General features: G+C 43.1%; 2 protein-coding genes across 3 annotated transcripts in view; both read right to left on the bottom strand.

Moving 5' to 3' along the window:
• The window catches only part of LOC145419271 (protein NLRC3-like), a 153,890-nt gene that overhangs the window by 53,626 nt on the left and 80,892 nt on the right, over positions 1-19,372 (bottom strand). The gene's annotated exons all lie outside the window — the stretch shown is intronic.
• On the bottom strand, positions 9,988-12,201 carry LOC145424504 (uncharacterized). 2 transcript variants are annotated; one of them, XM_080297872.1, is made up of 3 exons: positions 12,057-12,201; positions 11,322-11,701; positions 9,988-11,225 (listed from the first exon to the last, which is right to left on the bottom strand). In XM_080297872.1, exons 2-3 carry the CDS (start codon positions 11,649-11,651, stop codon positions 11,112-11,114), a joined length of 444 nt encoding a protein of 147 aa, XP_080153998.1. In that variant the 5' UTR covers positions 11,652-11,701; positions 12,057-12,201; the 3' UTR covers positions 9,988-11,111. The 2 variants fall into 2 exon arrangements, with proteins under 2 accessions (XP_080153998.1, XP_080154005.1); XM_080297879.1 differs by having other exon boundaries at positions 11,322-12,166.

The raw sequence follows: 19,372 nt of genomic DNA, 5'->3' as shown, positions 1-19,372 counted from the left end.
GGGTCTTTTCCCGTGTTGTAGTCGTGTGTCTTATTTTGAAAGAAATGTTTACGCGTTACCATAGCGACCAGAGAGCATTAAGGCTGCAGACAGGTGCATCCAACAACATTTTATTTTCCCTTATTTGATTTATGGACCTAACTGTATGAACTGGACTTTGGCTTTAATGCTGCTCCTCTTCATCATTGCTGTGTTGCATTTCCATCATTCTGCTGCTGGATTCACTGCAGGCTTTAACAAACACTCCTTTGGGTCCAGGCCCAGCCACGTGTTTGTAAGCTGCTGTGCTCCTCACAAATAAAGCCTGAAGCAGCTCAGACTGTTAGAAGCAGCACTGAGCCCTGTTACAGTTATAGTGTTAGAGCAACGGCTGCAGCCTACAGCATTTAAACTAGCTGACAGTAAACACATCAGTCCAGATGTTACCACATTACTTTGTGATGCTGAGAGTTAAAGGAGACTGGCTGATTAAAATCCCATTCCTTACATCACCGTCCTCTGCTCTGACTGCTTTCATTTAATCACAATCAGAAGACTTTTTTGATCCCCAGGGGAAATTATTTAGGTTACAGTGCTGCAGCACAAACAGGAACAAAGACACAACACACTAAGTAAGAAATAGCACAACATACACAATATATACATGCATACATATGAGTCACTTATAAGTAACATGTGAGTGCTGGGGTCTATGACAGCAGGCAGGTCTGTATTTATGTCCAGGCTGACATGAACAGCTAGTAGTTCAGGGTTCAACACTCAGGAAAGTGTGTGACCTTCCACACTGACAGAAGATGCTAAACATGACTTTAAACTGTTGTTTGTTAAAGCCTCACAGATCTGAGAGCAGGGCTCAGTGGGTACATGAGCCTTTATACATGAAGGCTTTCTGTTTCCAGGAGAGGAAACATGTGATCCAGCTGTGTTTGGTCACATGGATCTGCTCTGCATGGATCACCTGACTAAAACATGTTGTTATTATTGTTCTTACAGTCTTAAATCAGTACAGCAGGTGGGTCACATGACACCCGGGGGTGACAGCAGCATCTTTCCTCTTTAGAAAGCTGCTCTCTGTCCCAGGAGCTGTTGTCACAGTAACAGTAGGAACAGGAAGTCACATGCTCTCTGCTCTGTGATTGGCTGCTTCTTATCTCAGCTTCCTGCAGAGGGTGGGGTCTGCTGATAACGCACACCAACAGAAGTGTGACTTTCACTTCCTGTTTATTGCTGTTGTTCTTAAAGCTCTCAGGCGATGCTGCAGCGCCCCCTGCTGACACAAACTCCTCCCTCTGTCTCAGAGGTCACAGGTCAGCCTGCTGCAGAGGGTCTGCCTGTTCATGGACTTCCTGTTACAGAGACGGGTCTCAGTGTCAACACTGGTTTCTGATTGGACGGTGTGGAAACCCAGCTTCCTCCAGCCGAGTGATGTGTGGATTCATCACTCTCTGTGGATCAGTGTAAGTCTGTGTGTGGGTCAGCTGCAGGACTTGTTTGACCTTTGACCCTGGCAGACAGAGCTGGTTACTGCTGTGTGACTCCTGCCGTCGCTCCACTTTAAATTTTACTTAAAGTCCTGACATGGCCCCGCCCCCTCTGACCTGCTGCTCCTGGATGTGCTGAGGACACAGCGGAGGCTCAGAGGGGGCGGGGCTTTTCCTGTGGCGGTAACCAAACTGCATTAGGTCGCTGCACTGCCAGTGTTTAACCACACCTCTTCTGACTGACCTTTAACATGTTGATTTGATCCTTATTTAATGACGTCTTTTATCTAGTGATTTAATTCTGTGTATTTATATGTGATGGTGTTCCTGAGTTCAGCCTCAGCTGATATCCACAGACGCTCCTATTGGCTGGTTTTAAAAACACATTTTTCCATTCGCCTTTAGGTCAGGAGATGCACACGCCTACAGTACAGCCAGGGCTAATCTAAAGAAGGGCATCAAAAAAGCCAAACACCATTACAAAAAGAAGGTAGAAGAACACTTCTCCAACTCCAACCCCCGACGCATGTGGCAAGGACTCCAGACCATCACAGACTACAGGACCACCAAACCCTCCCCCGCATCCTCTGATGTCTCCTTCCTCAACGAGCTCAACAACTTTTATGCTCGTTTTGAGCGAGGGAACCCCACAACCACAACCAAAGCAGACATGACGCCAGACCACCAACCTATGACTCTCTCCCCCACCGATGTAGGAGCGGTGCTGAGCAGGATCAATGTCCACAAGGCTGCAGGCCCTGATGGCATCCCCGGGCGTGTTCTCAGAGCGTGTTCTGGGGAGCTTGCAGGAGTGCTCACAGACATATTCAACCTGTCCTTGGCCCACGCTGTGGTACCGGCCTGCTTCAAATCCACCTCCATCGTCCCGATACCCAAAAACTCCAACCCATCTTGCCTCAATGATTACCGCCCAGTAGCTCTCACCCCCATCATCACTAAGTGCTTAGAGCGGCTGGTCCTAGCACACTTCAAATCCTGTCTCCCCCCCACCCTGGACCCCCACCAATTCGCATACCGCTAGAACAGGAGCACAGAGGATGCAGTCTCCATCGCACTGCACTCTGTCCTCTCACACCTGGACAACAACAACACCTACGCCAGAATGCTGTTTATAGACTTCAGTTCAGCATTCAATACAATCCACCCCTCACAACTCATCAGGAAACTGACAGACCTGGGCATCAGTTCCCTCATCTGCAAATGGTTACTGGACTTCCTGACCAACCGCCCCCAACATGTCCGGCTGGATAACCGCTGCTCATCTACCATCACAATGAACACCGGTGTACCACAAGGCTGTGTGATGAGCCCTTTCCTCTACTCCCTCTTCACCCACGACTGCAGACCTGCTGATGGTTCCAACACCATCATTAAGTTTGCAGATGACACCACGGTGATTGGCCTCATCAGTGACAACGATGAGGCCGCCTACAGGGAGGAGGTGGATCGTCTGGCTGAGTGGTGCGACACAAACAACCTGCTGCTTAACACCGAGAAGACCAAGGAGCTCATCGTGGACTACAGGAGGAATGCTGACCCACATCCACCCATCCACATTAAGGGGACGGCTGTGGAGCGTGTGAGCAGCTTCAAGTTCCTGGGAGTCCACATCTCCGAGGATCTCACCTGGACGACCAACTGCTCCAAGCTGGTCAAGAAGGCTCACCAGCGCCTCTTCTTCTTGAGGACTCTGAGGAAGAACCACCTGTCCTCAGACATCCTGGTGAACTTCTATCGCTGCACCATCGAGAGCATCCTGACCAACTGTATAACAGTCTGGTACGGGAACTGCTCTGCCTTGGACCGGAAGGCGTTGCAGAGGGTCGTGAAAACTGCCCAGCGCATCGCCGGAGCACCACTTCCTGCCATAAAAGACATCTACAGGAAGCGGTGTCTGAAAAGGGCTGGGAAAATCATCAAAGACCCCAGTCACCCATCACATGGACTCTTCACCCTCCTGCCCTCTGGGAGGCGCCACAGGAGCCTCCGGACTAAGACCACCAGGTACCGGAACAGCTTCTTCCCCACAGCTGTCAGACTCCTGAACTCTGCCTCCTGACATCTGACCCACGTTAAACTCATGGACTGAACATACACACACCCACAATGGACAACTGTACCTTCAAACACAATAATAACATGGACTGAACCACCACTCACAACCACTAGCACTTCATATAGCCTCTGTAGAAACTATCTACACCCTCACTTATCTTAACTGCACTACTGTATAGCTCTGTGTAAATAATCATTCTGTACATTCAATAATCTTTAATCCTACAACTGTTTACAACTTGCATAGTTCCCATTTCTGTATAGCTGTATATCTCAGATTTCTGTAAAGTTATTTATTTCATATTCTGTATAGTTTTTCATATTTATATCCTGTTCATAGCTTGTACTCACTACAGCCTGTACATACTTAGTTATAGAATATTCACAACATACTTCATACCGTGTACATTATAACATACCATAATAGACCCATTTCTGTAATATACTTACATATCTATACTATTGCTAATATATATTGTAATATATCTATATCACTAAAGCACTTCTGGATGGATGCAAACTGCATTTCGTTGCCCTGTACCTGTGCATGTGCAATGACAATAAAGTTGAATTCTATTCTATTCTATTCTATTCTATTCTATTCTATTCTAAAGTGACTCTTTTAAAAACATGTCTGCCTGAAATTCACATTTCATTTATTTTGGGGGATTTTAACAGAGAGATAGAACTTTATGAATCCCTCATGTTTATCCTCCAGGGAATCCAGTTTGTAGTAGCAGAACACCGACAAATTTTTACACAGCACAGAATTAGGATATCAAATAAAGGGGAATAAGAGAATATGAATATAAGCATAAATACACTGAACAAAAATATAAACGCAACACTTTTGTTTTTGCTCCCATTCCCCATGGGATGGACGTAGAGACCTAAAATTCATTCCAGATACACAATATAACCATCCCTCCCAATCAGTGGTCACAAATCAGTCCAAATGTGTGGTAGTGGGCACATCTGCTATATTGAGATAATCCATCCCACCTCACAGGTGTGCCACATCAGGATGCTGATCTGACATCATGAGTAGTGCACAGGTGTACCTCAGACTGCCCACAACAAAAGGCCACCCTGGAATGTGCAGTTTTGTCTCACAGCAAAATGCCACAGATGCCACAAGCAATAAGGGAGCGTGCAATTGGCATGCTGACAGCAGGAATGTCAACCAGATCTGTCGCCCGTGCATTGAATGTTCATTTCTCAACCATAAGCCGTCTCCACAGGCGTTTCAGAGAATATGGCAGCACATCCAACCGGCCTCACAACCGCAGACCTCGTGTAACCACACCAGCCCAGGACCTCCACATCCAGCAGGTTCACCTCCAAGATCGTCTGAGACCAGCCACCCAGACAGCTGCTGGAACAATTGGTTTGCACAACCAAACAATTTCTGCACAAACTGTCAGAAACCGTCTCAGGGACGCTCAACTGCATGCCCGTCGTCCTCATCGGGGTCTTGACCTGACTCCAGCTCGTCGCCATAACAGACTTGTGTGGGCAAATGCTCACATTCGATGGCGTCTGGCACGTTGGAGAGGTGTGCGCTTCACGGATGAATCATGGTTCACATTGTTCAGGGCAGATGGCAGCTGAGAATGTCCCAGTTCTTGCATGGCCAGCATACTCACCGGACATGTCACCCATTGAGCATGTTCGGGATGTGCTTGACCGGCGTATACGACAGCGTGTACCAGTTCCCACGAATATCCAACAACCTCGCACAGCCATTGAAGTGGAGTGGACCAACATTCCACAGGCCACAATTGACAATCTGATAGACTCCATGCGACGATGTGTTGCACTGCATGAGGCAAATGGTGGTCACACCAGATACTGACCGGTTCTGGGTCCCCAGACCCCCAATAGCGCAAAAAACTGCACATTCCAGGGTGGCCTTTTGTTGTGGGCAGTCTGAGGTACACCTGTGCACTACTCATGATGTCAGATCAGCATCCTGATGTGGCACACCTGTGAGGTGGGATGGATTATCTCAATATGGCAGATGTGCCCACTACCACACATTTGGACTGATTTGTGACCACTGTTTGGGAGGGATGGTTATATTGTGTATCTGGAATGAATTTTAGGTCTCTACGTCCATCCCATGGGGAATGGGAGCAGTAACAAAGGTGTTGCGTTTATATTTTTGTTCAGTGTATATACATATATACACAGACCTCACACAGAGACAGCAGCTACACTGTGTGTGGATGTGATCCACAGTCACAGCTGTGGGTTTCAGTCAGTGTGTCTCTGACTTCATGGTCACATTTCAAAGCTTATTGGAGCCAGAAGATGTTCAAGTAAAAGATTTATTGCTGTACTCGTCTACCAGGATAACAGGAGGTTCATAAAGCTGTGTAATACTTCAGCTTTACATCATGCAGTAGTAGTTTATTAAACCCCCCAAAATATGACTATCCAGAGTTGGGACCAGGAAGCAGAGTTGCAGTCTTACACGCCTCTCTGCAGCTTCTCTCCTCCTGCTACCCCCCAAAAACCCATCTCCATAGAGACTGTGTCAGCTTCCAAACAGAAAAAAACAAACTAAAAACCAGCAACAAACAACTTAAACATAAACAATCACAAAGAAAGAACAATACAGTATCCACATCTGAACCAAAGAGTAAAACAGTGAAATGTGGATTATTAAACATTAGGTCTCTCTCCTCCAAGTCTCTGTTAGTACATGTTAGTAAAAACATTTCTGCATTTTACCCATATTTTATTTTTAACTCAAAATCAAAGATTCCAGATTCTCCTACATGTTGGTTTTGAATCAGATAGGACGACAGATTTCAGGTGGCCCTGTGTCTTTCTCTATTACATTTGCCACTGTGTAACTCAAAGTTATTTAAGGACTAGTTTATTTCAATGGATGAGTTTACTGACTGACGCGCAGAAGAAATAGTTCTTTATGGAGCCTAGATGGTGTGAATGATGAGACCAAAGACTGCAATATCTTGTACCAAAAATATATTGAATAAATGGAGGAAAGGGGAAATGGAACAAAATAATTAACACAACACACAACGTAAATGCCCACAATTAAATAATAAATCAATGCTGTGATCTTTCTGTGCAAAAGTCCTTTTTGGTCCTCTTCTTTTTAAAGTTCGCTTTTAAGGTATTCCTCCTTAGAGTCCAGCTTCATACAATGGGGAAATATGTCCGTAATCCAAAGACGGCTAAGTGGGGGAAAGAGGGGAAACAAAGAATGGTCCTACCGGCTCGCCACTTCAATATGAAGAAGATTAATTCAAAGGGAGGGAACAAAACCTGACCTGTAGGTCAGAAAAACGTCCATTAGCACATCAAGTTCGATTCAGTTTACCGGTAAACAAATATATTTTTCTGCAAGCCTATGTAACAATGCAAATCATCATCAACCAATGTACAACAGTTAAATTATTAATTATCTTGGCTACGTAGCTTAATCTATACATTCCAGTAGCGTTCGCTACAAACAATACAAAAACAACAATAAAGGAAAACAGCTGTCTAACAGACAGCATAGCCGAATTCAAGGCAACACATAACAATAATCATTCAATCGCACTTTGTTTCAAAGTAAGCCCATTAAAGTGCTTAAGTAAATAAAAGTGTTCAAAAACAGCGGTTTTTGAGCCGGAGTTCTGCTCGCGGTGGGAACGCCGCCGCACAAAGTCATTTTTTAATCGCGCAAACGATCGGCTGGTTACTGACAACCAAAAGGTTGTTTTTGGTAGATATTAAAGATCATGGGTGGGCGGGGCAAATGGAGCAGTTTTCTACAGTCGAGTAAAATTCCAGGAAAGAGCTGGGTGTGGCTTTCCTTTAAATCACATGATCAACAGCTTTAAGATGGAGGCAACTCGCTCAGTGTTTCCTGTTTCATTCTTAGACTGTGGCGATGGTAAGTAGCAGCTTTTCACTTGTTACCTGGCATCTTTTCAGCCACCAATGATAGTCATTGTATGTTATCAACATTTCACTAACTATGTTTTCTCTCATGTTTAAAATAGGCCGACCAAGAGCAAAATAGGTATGTCTGCAGACTCTGCTGTAGCCAAAGTTATCAGATCTCCTGTGTTTTTAAATCCCTAACTGCTCGATCATTATCATTTTAGAAGACAACAATTTCTCAAAGGAGGTTCAAAACTAATGCCTACAAGATTACCAAGAGGAGGGTTCGGGGCTCTTACATGACTCCGGGAAGTCAACACTTGGTGGATGAGGTGTGTTACCTTTGACACTTTTAAGACAGTCCTGTTTATCACTACTAACAATAAGCAAATGTGTTTTCACTCAACAGATCCTTCACAGCATGTTGTTTCTGGGCAAAATCAACAACATCCCCTTTTCTCCAGAAGAAATCTTCCCTAATCCTTTTGTTTTGGGTTCTTTAATGAGAAGATATCCCAGGCCTTTAAAGTTGTATTCGACTCAGCTTCCTAGGCGAAGTCCCTTCTCCTGTGTGCTCGACATGGTAAGATAACTCTTCTCACATTTTCAGTCAATCTGACAAACTTCCAGTTTTTAGGAAAGTATAATGCAAAGTGCTTTTTTACTGAGAAATCCAAAGAAAATCCATACTGTACCTTATACTTCAACATATGCTTCTAGCTATACTTCTCCACCAAACACAGAGACTGCAGGAGAGCTGGAGACTTGCTTCAGAATTTGTTAGTTCTAAATAATGTCTAACAGACTCATTATTGGAGATGCTTACAGTCTTCAAGGCGTATATGATGCTGTCACTGTGTAGCTGCTGGATCTGTTAAGTCAGCTCAAAGACTCTAAATTCAGCGTGTTTTGACAGCCCGGCATAGCAAAATAGAAAAAAAGGTCAATTAGCAAATTTAATTATAAATTAGTGAGAACAAAGATGGATTTTTGCTTATTGATTTAAAATTAAATAGATTTTTGTGACTTGTTTCACCCCCTATCTTAAAATGTCTAAACCAAAAGCATCCAATGGTCCTGCATAGTTAAATAAGTCAAGCAGCGAAACAAACATGTTGATCAACTTTCTATGAAAAACAACTATATAATCAGGTGCAACACTTTGACCAGATCTGTAGCTGTTTTCAGATCGTCCTGCAAAATAACTCAGAGAATGAAGAGCAAATAAAGCAGAGTCTGCAAGATCTCCTCACAGACTTGGACTTAGAAGAGAATAATAAAAAAAAACAGCTTTCGTCTCGTCCACCATCTGCATTTCTCAAAAATCCCAAACCAACAAATCAGAAAGGTACTACGGAGTCTCCATGTCCACCAAAGGTCCTAACGCTGGGAAAATTATGATTGCTGCCTCCTGTCTTAGCAAATGGCATAAATATGTATCTGGTGCGGTGATGACCTATTATCCAAACACAGTCCAGAAAGATTACTTTGATGGAACAATTGAAGTACCTGGAAATATCAGGTGTGAGGCTTTTTGTCTCCGTGATGGTGCCAGAATGAAGCCTTGCAGATCATGTAAGAATTTGTTTGGCTTGAACACAGAAGACCTCAGAGAGTGGCCATATGGTAACTGTGCTGAAGCTGAGAGCCTGAGCAATTTGCTTGAAAATGAGAGAGAAGTTGAAACACATGTGGATGAATACTCAGCTGAAAAGGACAACAGGCAGAGAGCTGAGGATGAGGTTGGTAGGGTTCTTAGAACTGTGTTGCAAAGGATTCGGTTTAACTGGACAGGTGAATTTTACAACCCAGAACAAGAGTGAGATTTCATGAAATCGTTTGCATTCATCATTCTGATAAATCAAAGATTCTCTGCTCTGACAGCATCTGTGTGGATTTTCTGTAATCACAGAGACGTGTATAAGCATGTTTACTTTCCATCTCCATGTAATTGTCACATTTAATAATTAAAACTGGCTTCTATGGGTTTTTGTTTGTTTGCTTACATATCTAGTGTTTAATGCAATATGAAGCATTATCAGACAGCATTTATTGGGAAGAATCCCATATTTATACTGGTCTGTACCCAGGGTACACAGAAAATAAAAACACATGTTTTCTTATTATGATCCCAACTATAATTTACTTAAACAAAAGCACTACATGTGTAGTTATAATATTTATAGCAGTTACTGTTGAGCTTTAAATTGATCATCTTAAATGTTTCTATGCTGATTATATTGCTTTATATAAGAAAGGCCTAACTCTGAGTACACTCTGTGCCAAAAAGTGCTGACAGGAAACTGCATGCTTTTGCAGAAACGTGCTTTTGCAGCTAGAAAGTGAAGCTGATATATATCAGTTTTAATTAGTTTTTACCAACTGCTTGCTAGGGCAATCCCACGAGTTTGGTGTTTTTGTATTGAACATGATTCCAAGTGCTTTCTATAACACATAGCAGAGGTGCCACAACAAAGACTGAGAAGAGGACAGGAAGAGACAGTGAAAGAGATGCACTCCTTCGCCATTCATGTTAAAGCGTTGCATAGCTTTAATTTTAGAGAGTGTTGCATAACTTTAGTCATTTTTCTACCACAGGTGAAGCCAAGAATTGTGAAGCTCTCTTTTGGCCAAATACCAGAATCTGTAAGAAGAAGAAAAAACAAACAATCAAATAGGTCATTATTAAGAGGACAACAATCTCTTGATGATTATCCACAGTGTCTTTGATAACTCTGAGATACAAACTGTCAAGGATATACACATCCCAGCAAACAATAGCTGTGTTTGACTAAAGCGATTAATAACAAGGACAGAGCTACAATCACTACAGTCAAACATAAAGGGCTTAATCCTGAATCCAAGTCTGAGCTGTGATGCCGTTGGTGCTGAAAGCTGCTCAGATCCTGAAGCTGCACGTTTTGTCTCTCTCTAACCAAACCAGCAGCAAAAGAAGACACATTTCGCTTGACATAAACATTGTCATGAATTCCCTCTTACTTTTGCTGGTTTGCTTCCACCACCATTAAAACACACACAGAAAAACAACACAGCACAGCTCTCTGCCTCTCTCAGTGTACTTTAAGAACACCGTTTCCCATCTCAAATCTCTGTTTTTGGCATTATTCGCTTGCTTGTTATGAAGCAGTCTACCGTTGTTTACAGCCATTTTTTTTTAATGACTTCCGACAAGACAGCCTCATTTCTGCTGTTCAATACCAAATTTTATTTATTTTTTTCAAATTAAGTGAAACTGCAAAATGCTCTGCTGTGTCTCTATTAAAACCTCTTATTAAAACCTCTGAATCACTTCAGCAGCATCAGCCAATGTACATTTGTTGAGTCGTGGTTCTCGTCTACTTTTGTTCTACTGCAGAATAATATTTTTAAGGTTATCTACTGTAAAAAGCTAGGCCAGGAAAATCTGCTTCATGGTTTTGTGTTTTATCCTCAGTTACTTTGACACAAAAGCATCTGCTGTGATGCTCACACCTCTGATGAAGTTTCACAAGTGTCAGTACTGATAAATGATCAGAATTATAATGTTTCTGACTCTCTGAGTAAGAATTAAATGGAATCTAATTGGGACCTTGTGAATTGGAATTGAACAGGTTCTAGAAATCAGTGATGATACTCAGCTCCAATACCCACCTATGATATTAGGCTTACGAACGCTGACTGGGTTTCATTTACCAGCTTTTTATGTTCTTCCTGCAGTTTCCTCCCCACATCACTCATCTTAACTTTTTTCCAGTCCTCCTCAGTCTAAACAGAACACACAACAATACAAAGAAAAGCTCAGGTGATTGATCTCTAACACTAGGCATCCCCAGTCTTATTCTTAGCAGTCTAACTTCTCACCATATCTTTGAAGGCCTCTCCATTGTAGTAGCGCTTGGATGCTGGATACTCTATCGTTTTGTCACATAGTTCCAGGAAACTGGAAGCCACCAGATGCAGCTCCTCTCCGTCATAGCCGTACAGCTTTTTGTCCTCACACGTCATCAGCACAAGCTCGTCACATGGACATGAGGTGCCCTTTACCACACCAATAACCTGCATTTTTACAATCTCGGGAAGGTAGAATTTTCCCCAGGCGTTAACTTCATCATCATCCCCGTTGTATTTGGTGTTCTCAAGCTCTTCTATCCACAGGTCAGCACCACTTGGCTTCTTCAGGTGAACGCACATGCTTTTGTTTTTGGAAACAAAATCTTTCACCCATTTCAGGTACTTTTCACCTGGAAAGAAGCAGACAAGGAAATATGGATGAATGTAGAAGTGTTGGAAAAGACAAATAGCAAGGTTATCCTACAGCAGTTTGTGAAAATGTTGTATCTTGAAATAAGCAGGCAAAATGAGGATCTCACTTATCTCATATGTTCTGACTACCGACTTTCTTCAGTTAAAGGACAAAAAAAGGGCACACTGGAGGCTGACAGAGTGTGCAATGGTGGGAATCATTTTGCAGAACTCACTAAAGTTTGTTTCTCCTGGAACAAGCTTTTTACACTTCGGCAAATGAAAATACTGTGTTAAACTAAAAAAGAGCACCAGACCAAGGTCTACAGTACTAACAGAAAAGCATGCCGTTACCTGTTGCCTGTCGACACAGCTGCTGATCTTCCTCACCAAAAAAATGAGGATCCCTGAAAGGAATAGAAAGGTTATGTTAAAATGAATGACTGTCACGGTGATCATGGGAAGCTCCAAAATATCACAACAATAGCTACGAAATCACAAAATGCAGTGTGATGTCTGTAAGCACCAAACATGACATCTCTGCAAATTCATCTTGAAATATGTAGGTACCTCACACGTACAGCTGCAGCCATCTCAGCCATTTATCACTGTGGCTGCCAAGTGGCTGCCACTTCACAAGCGCATGGCACAACATAGAAGAGCCACCTCCACAGGACAAGACTCAGCAGTCCATCTGCATCTTAAGGATAAAGGACACTCTTTGAGGATGCCAATGTTCACATTTTGGACAGAGAGGACAGATGGTTTGAAAGAGGAGTGAAAGAAGCATCTATGTCCACTGTGAGCAACCATCTTTGAACAGAGGCGGGGTTTACGACACCAACTCTCTGCCATCTATAATCCAGTTTTGAGATCCTTCCCAGACGCCTTAACGCCCACTCACATCCTGGGCCATCTGACCTCAGGAATTCGCATGATAAGGTGGGGCCAGGTTTCACAATGAACTCACCCGAAACTCTGGCTGATTGGGACCCACACCCAGTTTCACACCTTGGCTCAGGTGATTAGAGGATCATCAGGGGGTCCTTTTGTCCCTCTGTGGGGGGAAACTCCCACTAGGTTTATATCTGGGACTCTCCACCATTTGACCTTAGAACTGAAGAAGCTTCTCGGATGAGAGGTGAAACGTCTTCAAGTAACTTAAAGAAGTCCAGACGCTTTTCTTTGCAAGCTCCTTTGACTACGATGACCTGGATGACTGAGAACCTTCACAGACATAAGGTGAATGTGACAAACAAAGCGCCTTCTTGTTCTCGGTGATAATGTAAAGTTATTAATGAAAAAACAAACGAGTAAAAAACGGACTGGAAACATGTCTTCAATCAAAACTCGACAAAAACAAAGAAACAGCCTCACTTCTCTGCGACGCTCCCTAAAAATGACGTTACGTGTTACGTACCAGAGATTTCTATACAGCCCTTTATCAAGCCGAGAGAAAGTGACGCAAAACCCTCCAACTAATAACGACTAGCAGAGAGGCTCAGCTGAGTGTAGTTACCTGGTTTGCAGACGCATACAGACGTTTCCTGTCCTCTCGGACGCAGCTGTGATAGAACATGTGGTGCATTACCGCCACCAACTGGCTTGGAGTGAGGACCGGAAATCGCTCATGCCAAATCAAAAAAAAAAAACATAAAGAAAGATTAAGTGAAGAGATAAATGAATACATTAAATCAAGAAGAAAAAAACCCACCACCGGACATATACATCCTCATATCCTTCTGTACAAATGAGTTTGTTTTAGAAACTGAAAAAAGCCACAAAACCTTCACATCTAGAAATCCTTTGCAGTAAAACTTGTTTTTTGGCAGGTTCCACAGGTTTTGAATCAGTTTTCTTCTTTATTCCTGATAATTTTGACAATGAAAAAGAACATGTTCTATAGGGCTTTGGAGTTGACGTCACGCCGCAATGCATTGTGGGAGCGCGGCACCATTTTCGAGGTCTACGAATCAAAACAAACACACTGTGTTGGAACGACGATTACAAGATGCTTAAAAGCAGCTCAAAAGAGAATGGACTGTATAGAGACCGATTGCGTCCAGAGGCGAAGCGGCGGTACTTGCAGAAAATAGCGTGCAGTGGAAATGTGGACCCGTATGAAATACGGCCGTGGAGTAGAAACCCTGAAGACGTAGCCTGATATATTTTCGTACCTTATCTGTGGAGTCAGCGCGTACAAGTCGTCATTCAAACAAAGGTAAGTCAGCTCGAGTACTGCGTGTGAAATGCGTTTGATTTCCCTGCAAACATTCACATTAGTGCAGCATAAATTCATTCATGAGGGGAAATTACAGTGAGAACATGTGGAGGCTGTTAGAGGGAGAAGATAGTGAGTTCAGTGCAGGGCTGTGCAGAGAGGTTTAAAGGGGCGGGTGCTCAAAGTTAAAAAGGGGCACATTGAACCAGGCTGAATAACAACAACACACATTCATCAAGAATCTAATATGGGAAGGGCAGGGCTGTGTTGGTCTGAGACTGTAGACATTAAAAAGTCCACAGGAGAGATGGTAGCTGATTAAACAAGTGTCATGAGATAATAACAAAATGCAAAGATTGGTGACAGCGCTTGGAACCATAAGGCAACAAAAAACTATGTATGTTAAAAAAAAAAAAATATATATATATATATATATATATATATATACACACACAGTGGGGCAAAAAAGTATTTAGTCAGCCACCGATTGTGCAAGTTCCCCCACTTAAAATGATGACAGAGGTCAGTAATTTGCACCAGAGGTACACTTCAACTGTGAGAGACAGAATGTGAAAAAAAAATCCATGAATCCACATGGTAGGATTTGTAAAGAATTTATTCGTAAATCAGGGTGGAAAATAAGTATTTGGTCACCTCAAACATGGAAAATCTCTGGCTCTCACAGACCTGTAACGTCTTCTGTAAGAAGCTTTTCTGTCCCCCACTCGTTACCTGTATGAATGGCACCTGTTTGAACTCATCATCTGTATAAAAGACACCTGTCCACAGCCTCAAACAGTCAGACTCCAAACACCGCCATGGCCAAGACCAAAGAGCTCTCGAAGGACACCAGGAAAAGTATTGTAGACCTGCACCAGACTGGGAAGAGTGAATCTACAATAGGCAAGCAGCTTGGTGTGAAGAAATCAACTGTGGGAGCAATCATCAGAAAATGGAAGACATACAAGACCACTGATAATCTCCCTCGATCTGGGGCTCCACGCAAGATCTCATCCCGTGGGGTCAAAATGATCATGAGAACGGTGAGCAAAGATCCCAGAACCACACGGGGGGACCTGGTGAATGACCTGCAGAGAGCTGGGACCAAAGTAACAAAGGTCACCATCAGTAACACACTACAACGGCAGGGAATCAAATCCCGCAGTGCCAGACGTGTTCCGCTGCTGAAGCCAGTGCATGTCCAGGCCCGTCTGAAGTTTGCCAGAGAGCACATGGATGATACAGCAGAGGATTGGGAGAATGTCATGTGGTCAGATGAAACCAAAGTAGAACTTTTTGGTATAAACTCAACTCGTCGTGTTTGGAGGAAGAAGAATACTGAGTTGCATCCCAAGAACACCATACCTACTGTGAAGCATGGGGGTGGAAACATCATGCTATGGGGCTGTTTTTCTGCCAAGGGGACAGGACGACTGATCCGTGTTAAGGACAGAATGAATGGGGCCATGTATCGTGAGATTTTGAGCCAAAACCTCCTTCCATCAGTGAGAACTTTGAAGATGAAACGAGGCTGGGTCTTCCAACATGACAATGATCCAAAACACACCGCCCGGGCAACAAAGGAGTGGCTCCGTAAGAAGCATTTGAAAGTCCTGGAGTGGCCTAGCCAGTCTCCAGACCTCAACCCAATAGAAAATCTGTGGCGGGAGTTGAAAGTCCGTGTTGCTCGGCGACAGCCCCAAAACATCACTGCTCTCGAGAAGATCTGCATGGAGGAATGGGCCAAAATACCAGCTACTGTGTGTGCAAACCTGGTAAAGACCTATAGTAAACGTTTGACCTCTGTTATTGCCAACAAAGGTTATGTTACAAAGTACTGAGTTGTATTTTTGTTATTGACCAAATACTTATTTTCCACCCTGATTTACCAATAAATTCTTTACAAATCCTACCATGTGGATTCATGGATTTTTTTTTTTTCACATTCTGTCTCTCACAGTTGAAGTGTACCTCTGGTGCAAATTACTGACCTCTGTGCAAGTTCCCCCACCTAAAATGATGACAATCGGTGGCTGACTAAATACTTTTTTGCCCCACTGTATATATCAGCAATCAATCAGAAAATCATTGGTTCATATTACAATTAAATATGAACAGGCTCCTTAGATGTAAGCAGTTCAGATCTGATGTCATTTACATTCTTCACACAGCACATTCGTCCAGGCTGACAGGTAAACATAGAACTAATCTCAGGTAACATGACTCATAGTAGAGATTCAGTAAGAAAGATTGCAGGCTCTAATATTATTACCACACAATCCAAGGACACACCAACAGCTCAGATTTGTAGAACTATTTAAACAAATGTCTTCTGAATATTCAATTCAGGTTCACAGTGGGGGTGGGGGGGGGTTTCGTGGAATTTTTTAAATAAAGTCTGCAACACAGAAAGAGCTGTGATCAAGCTATTTATTACTGCGCCAACACACATCAAACATCACAGTTCAGTCATGTCAGCGCTGCCACAGAGGTCGTGCTCCTCCTCCTTTACGCCTTCCAAGGAAGAGGGAGGAAGTTACAAACTGATCCTACCACACTTCACGTGTCTCGCTATGAAACCTAACGCATCAATGGTTGTGCTGTTTTGTGCCCTTGGCCTTATCAGCACCTGTAAAGGGAGTTGTTTTCTCAAACTGCTGAAGTAAGTTCATCTAGTTTTAGCAACTTTCACTGAACAGTAACAGTGTCACAACTAAGCATATGCATAAGCACTTAAACACTTTAAATGAGAATAACAGAACATTTCTATTACAGAGGCTGGAACCTGTCCCAGTAGTAGGTAGAGCACACCTGGACAGGTCACCAGTCTGTCAGAGGACTAACACAGAGACAGACATCAGAGTAACAAATCTATTTAAAATTAATGTAAGTTTGCTGCAGCTGTATGTATGAACATGTGTTTCTGTGCTCACAGTCCACCTCTCAGGAACCTGCAGTTCACTTTTAGTCTACTTTAAACAGACCTCACAAAAGGCTGATGTGGCTGGATCAGTAGTCTGATTTGAGTACGATACCTTTGGCCAGGGATTCATCTGGTGCATCGCTTCACTGCAGTCTTACGTATTTTCCCCACACCTGAATAAAAAAATACTGATATATACAAATAACAGCTTCAGCTGATGCAGCCTGACTCAATCCTAGATGTTCAGCACACAGAGACACAGAGGTGCCGTTTAAAGTTTAGTGTTAACCTGAGTCACTGATCATTTGCAGTATTACAGAGTCTGGCAGTCTTTGCATGATGTCCACGTCACTGTAAGTTTCTAGCTGACTTCACTGCAATTTCAATTTCAATTTCTGCTGTTCACAAACGCTGTCCATCTAATCTGACTGAGCTGGAGCTGTTTTGCAAAGAAGAATGGGCAAAGATTTCAGTCTGTAGATGTGCAAAGCTGGCAGAGACAGACCCTAAAAGACTGGCAGCTGGAACTGCAGCAAAAGGTGGTTCTACAAAGTGTTGACTCAGGGGGCTGAATAATTACGCACACCCCACTTTGCAGTTATTTATTTGTAAAAAATGTTTGGAATCATGTATGATTTTCGTTCCACTTCTCACGTGTGCACCACTTTGTGTTGGTCTTTCACCTGGAAGTCCAATAACATTGATTCATGTTTGTGGCTGTAATGTGACAAAATGTGGGAAAGTTCAAGGGGGCCGAATACTTTTGAAAGCCACTGTATATGTAGACACAGGACTACAAGTAGAAGATCAGACATGAAAGTGGAGATAACACAGAAGACCTGCAGCAAAGGTCAGAGGTCAGACTGGGCCCTGGATTCAACAATGAGCCAATGATCATCAAGCAGTGACTAAAGCAGAGCCCTGACGTTCTGACATTCATCACACAGTCAGAACAAATGTCTGCTGATGACTTCATCTCATGAAACGACTGATAGATGTCAGTTCATTGATCAGCTGAGCTGCTGATCTTCATCGTCACAGAAACATTCAGCTTGTTTCAATCAGTAAATAACTCCCACTACTCCCAGTTTGAACTGTTCCCACTCAAAATGCTGTGAGAACAATGATCATTGTAGAACTTCACAAACATCACGTGTTGTTTTCCACATGTAAGATCAGCAAACACACAGAAACTTCCTGTTGCCACACACGGCCTCTAAAATCTCTTCCACGCTTTCTGTCTGAAGTCCACTCTCTGTGTCGGATCCACAGGAAACAACAAGATCTTATTAACATGGTTTTCAATGTGTCTCCTTCCAAAAAGTCCAACCAATGAACAAATGTGTGTATTTGTGGAGGCCGAACAAAAGCATGACACATTTCTCTGTTTCTATAAACTGGAGTCAAACACAAACATGAAGAGTTTCACTGACAGACTCCAAAATGCCCCCACAGTGGATCAAAGGGAAATCCTACAGTGTGGCCAGAGACTCTTAATGGCTCCAACATCAACACATCCACAATGTTGGATCCAGTTCTGCCTCACAGAGTTACTAAGACACACCCTCTGCAGCATCACAACAGCTCCACCTGCTTCACCTGCCTCCTCAGCATCTGTACACCTGAAGAGAAAAGAAAGGCTCCAACAGCTCAAATCTACAAAGGATTCATGAAGTTTCATCCAACAATAACATGTTTGCCTTCCACAGTGTGCTGTTAGACACCACTGTACCTCTGCCATTTCAAAAAGAGCAGCTTGGGAACATTTTGGCTCCAAACACTTTGTGTTTAAGTTCTTTGTTTTCTTTGTGAAGCCGACAACATCTGGAGCTTTGTGACTCATAGAAACATCATTTTGTTCTTTAGATGACAGCAGATTGGGACTGAATAATCAATCACTATCAAACCAATAAAGACAAACATGCTGATTTTACAGGAACTTTGTTGGAGAAGCTGCAAAGACATGAAACTGGTGGAGATCCCAAACCAGTTGATAGTGCTGGTTATTCCAAATAAAGCTGTTTCCCTTTGAGATGAAATGACTTTGTGTCCTGATATATAATAAAGATGTTGTTGTTTTTGAGCCCCTGTATTAAAAGTAGTTTAAAGTCAGCTTGAGTTTGATGTCTTTATGTCAAAGCTGCTCATGATGTTGAGCTGCTGATGGAATAAAAACAATATAAAAGCATGTAGTCCAGACTTAAATGTAGCCTGTTGTTAGCTGAGGTCCACACACAGTGTTTGACAGTGTAAAGTGTGTGAAAGGGCTGCTGGTGGAGCTCACTAGGATGAGCAGGTGACCACGAGGTGGAGAGCAGCTGGCCTGGCTTTGACCCGGGCCACGCCCCCTTTCTCTCTGCTTTGCTGTCACTTATCTTCACTGCTCTGTCCAATAAAGCTGAAAAAGGCCCCGAATCAAAGAAATCTGCTGCAGCCTCTGAAATGTCTTCTGTTTCCTTCCCGACGGCTTTTTCACCGTCAGCCCATCAGACAGTCCAGCAGCATTTATGATGATGTCATGATGTT

The sequence above is a fragment of the Astatotilapia calliptera genome, chromosome 3 (assembly GCF_964374335.1).
Source record: "Astatotilapia calliptera chromosome 3, fAstCal68.1, whole genome shotgun sequence".
NCBI lineage: Eukaryota > Metazoa > Chordata > Actinopteri > Cichliformes > Cichlidae > Astatotilapia > Astatotilapia calliptera.
Note: the sequence above shows the minus strand (reverse complement) of the source record. Positions and strands in the feature narration are given on the sequence as shown.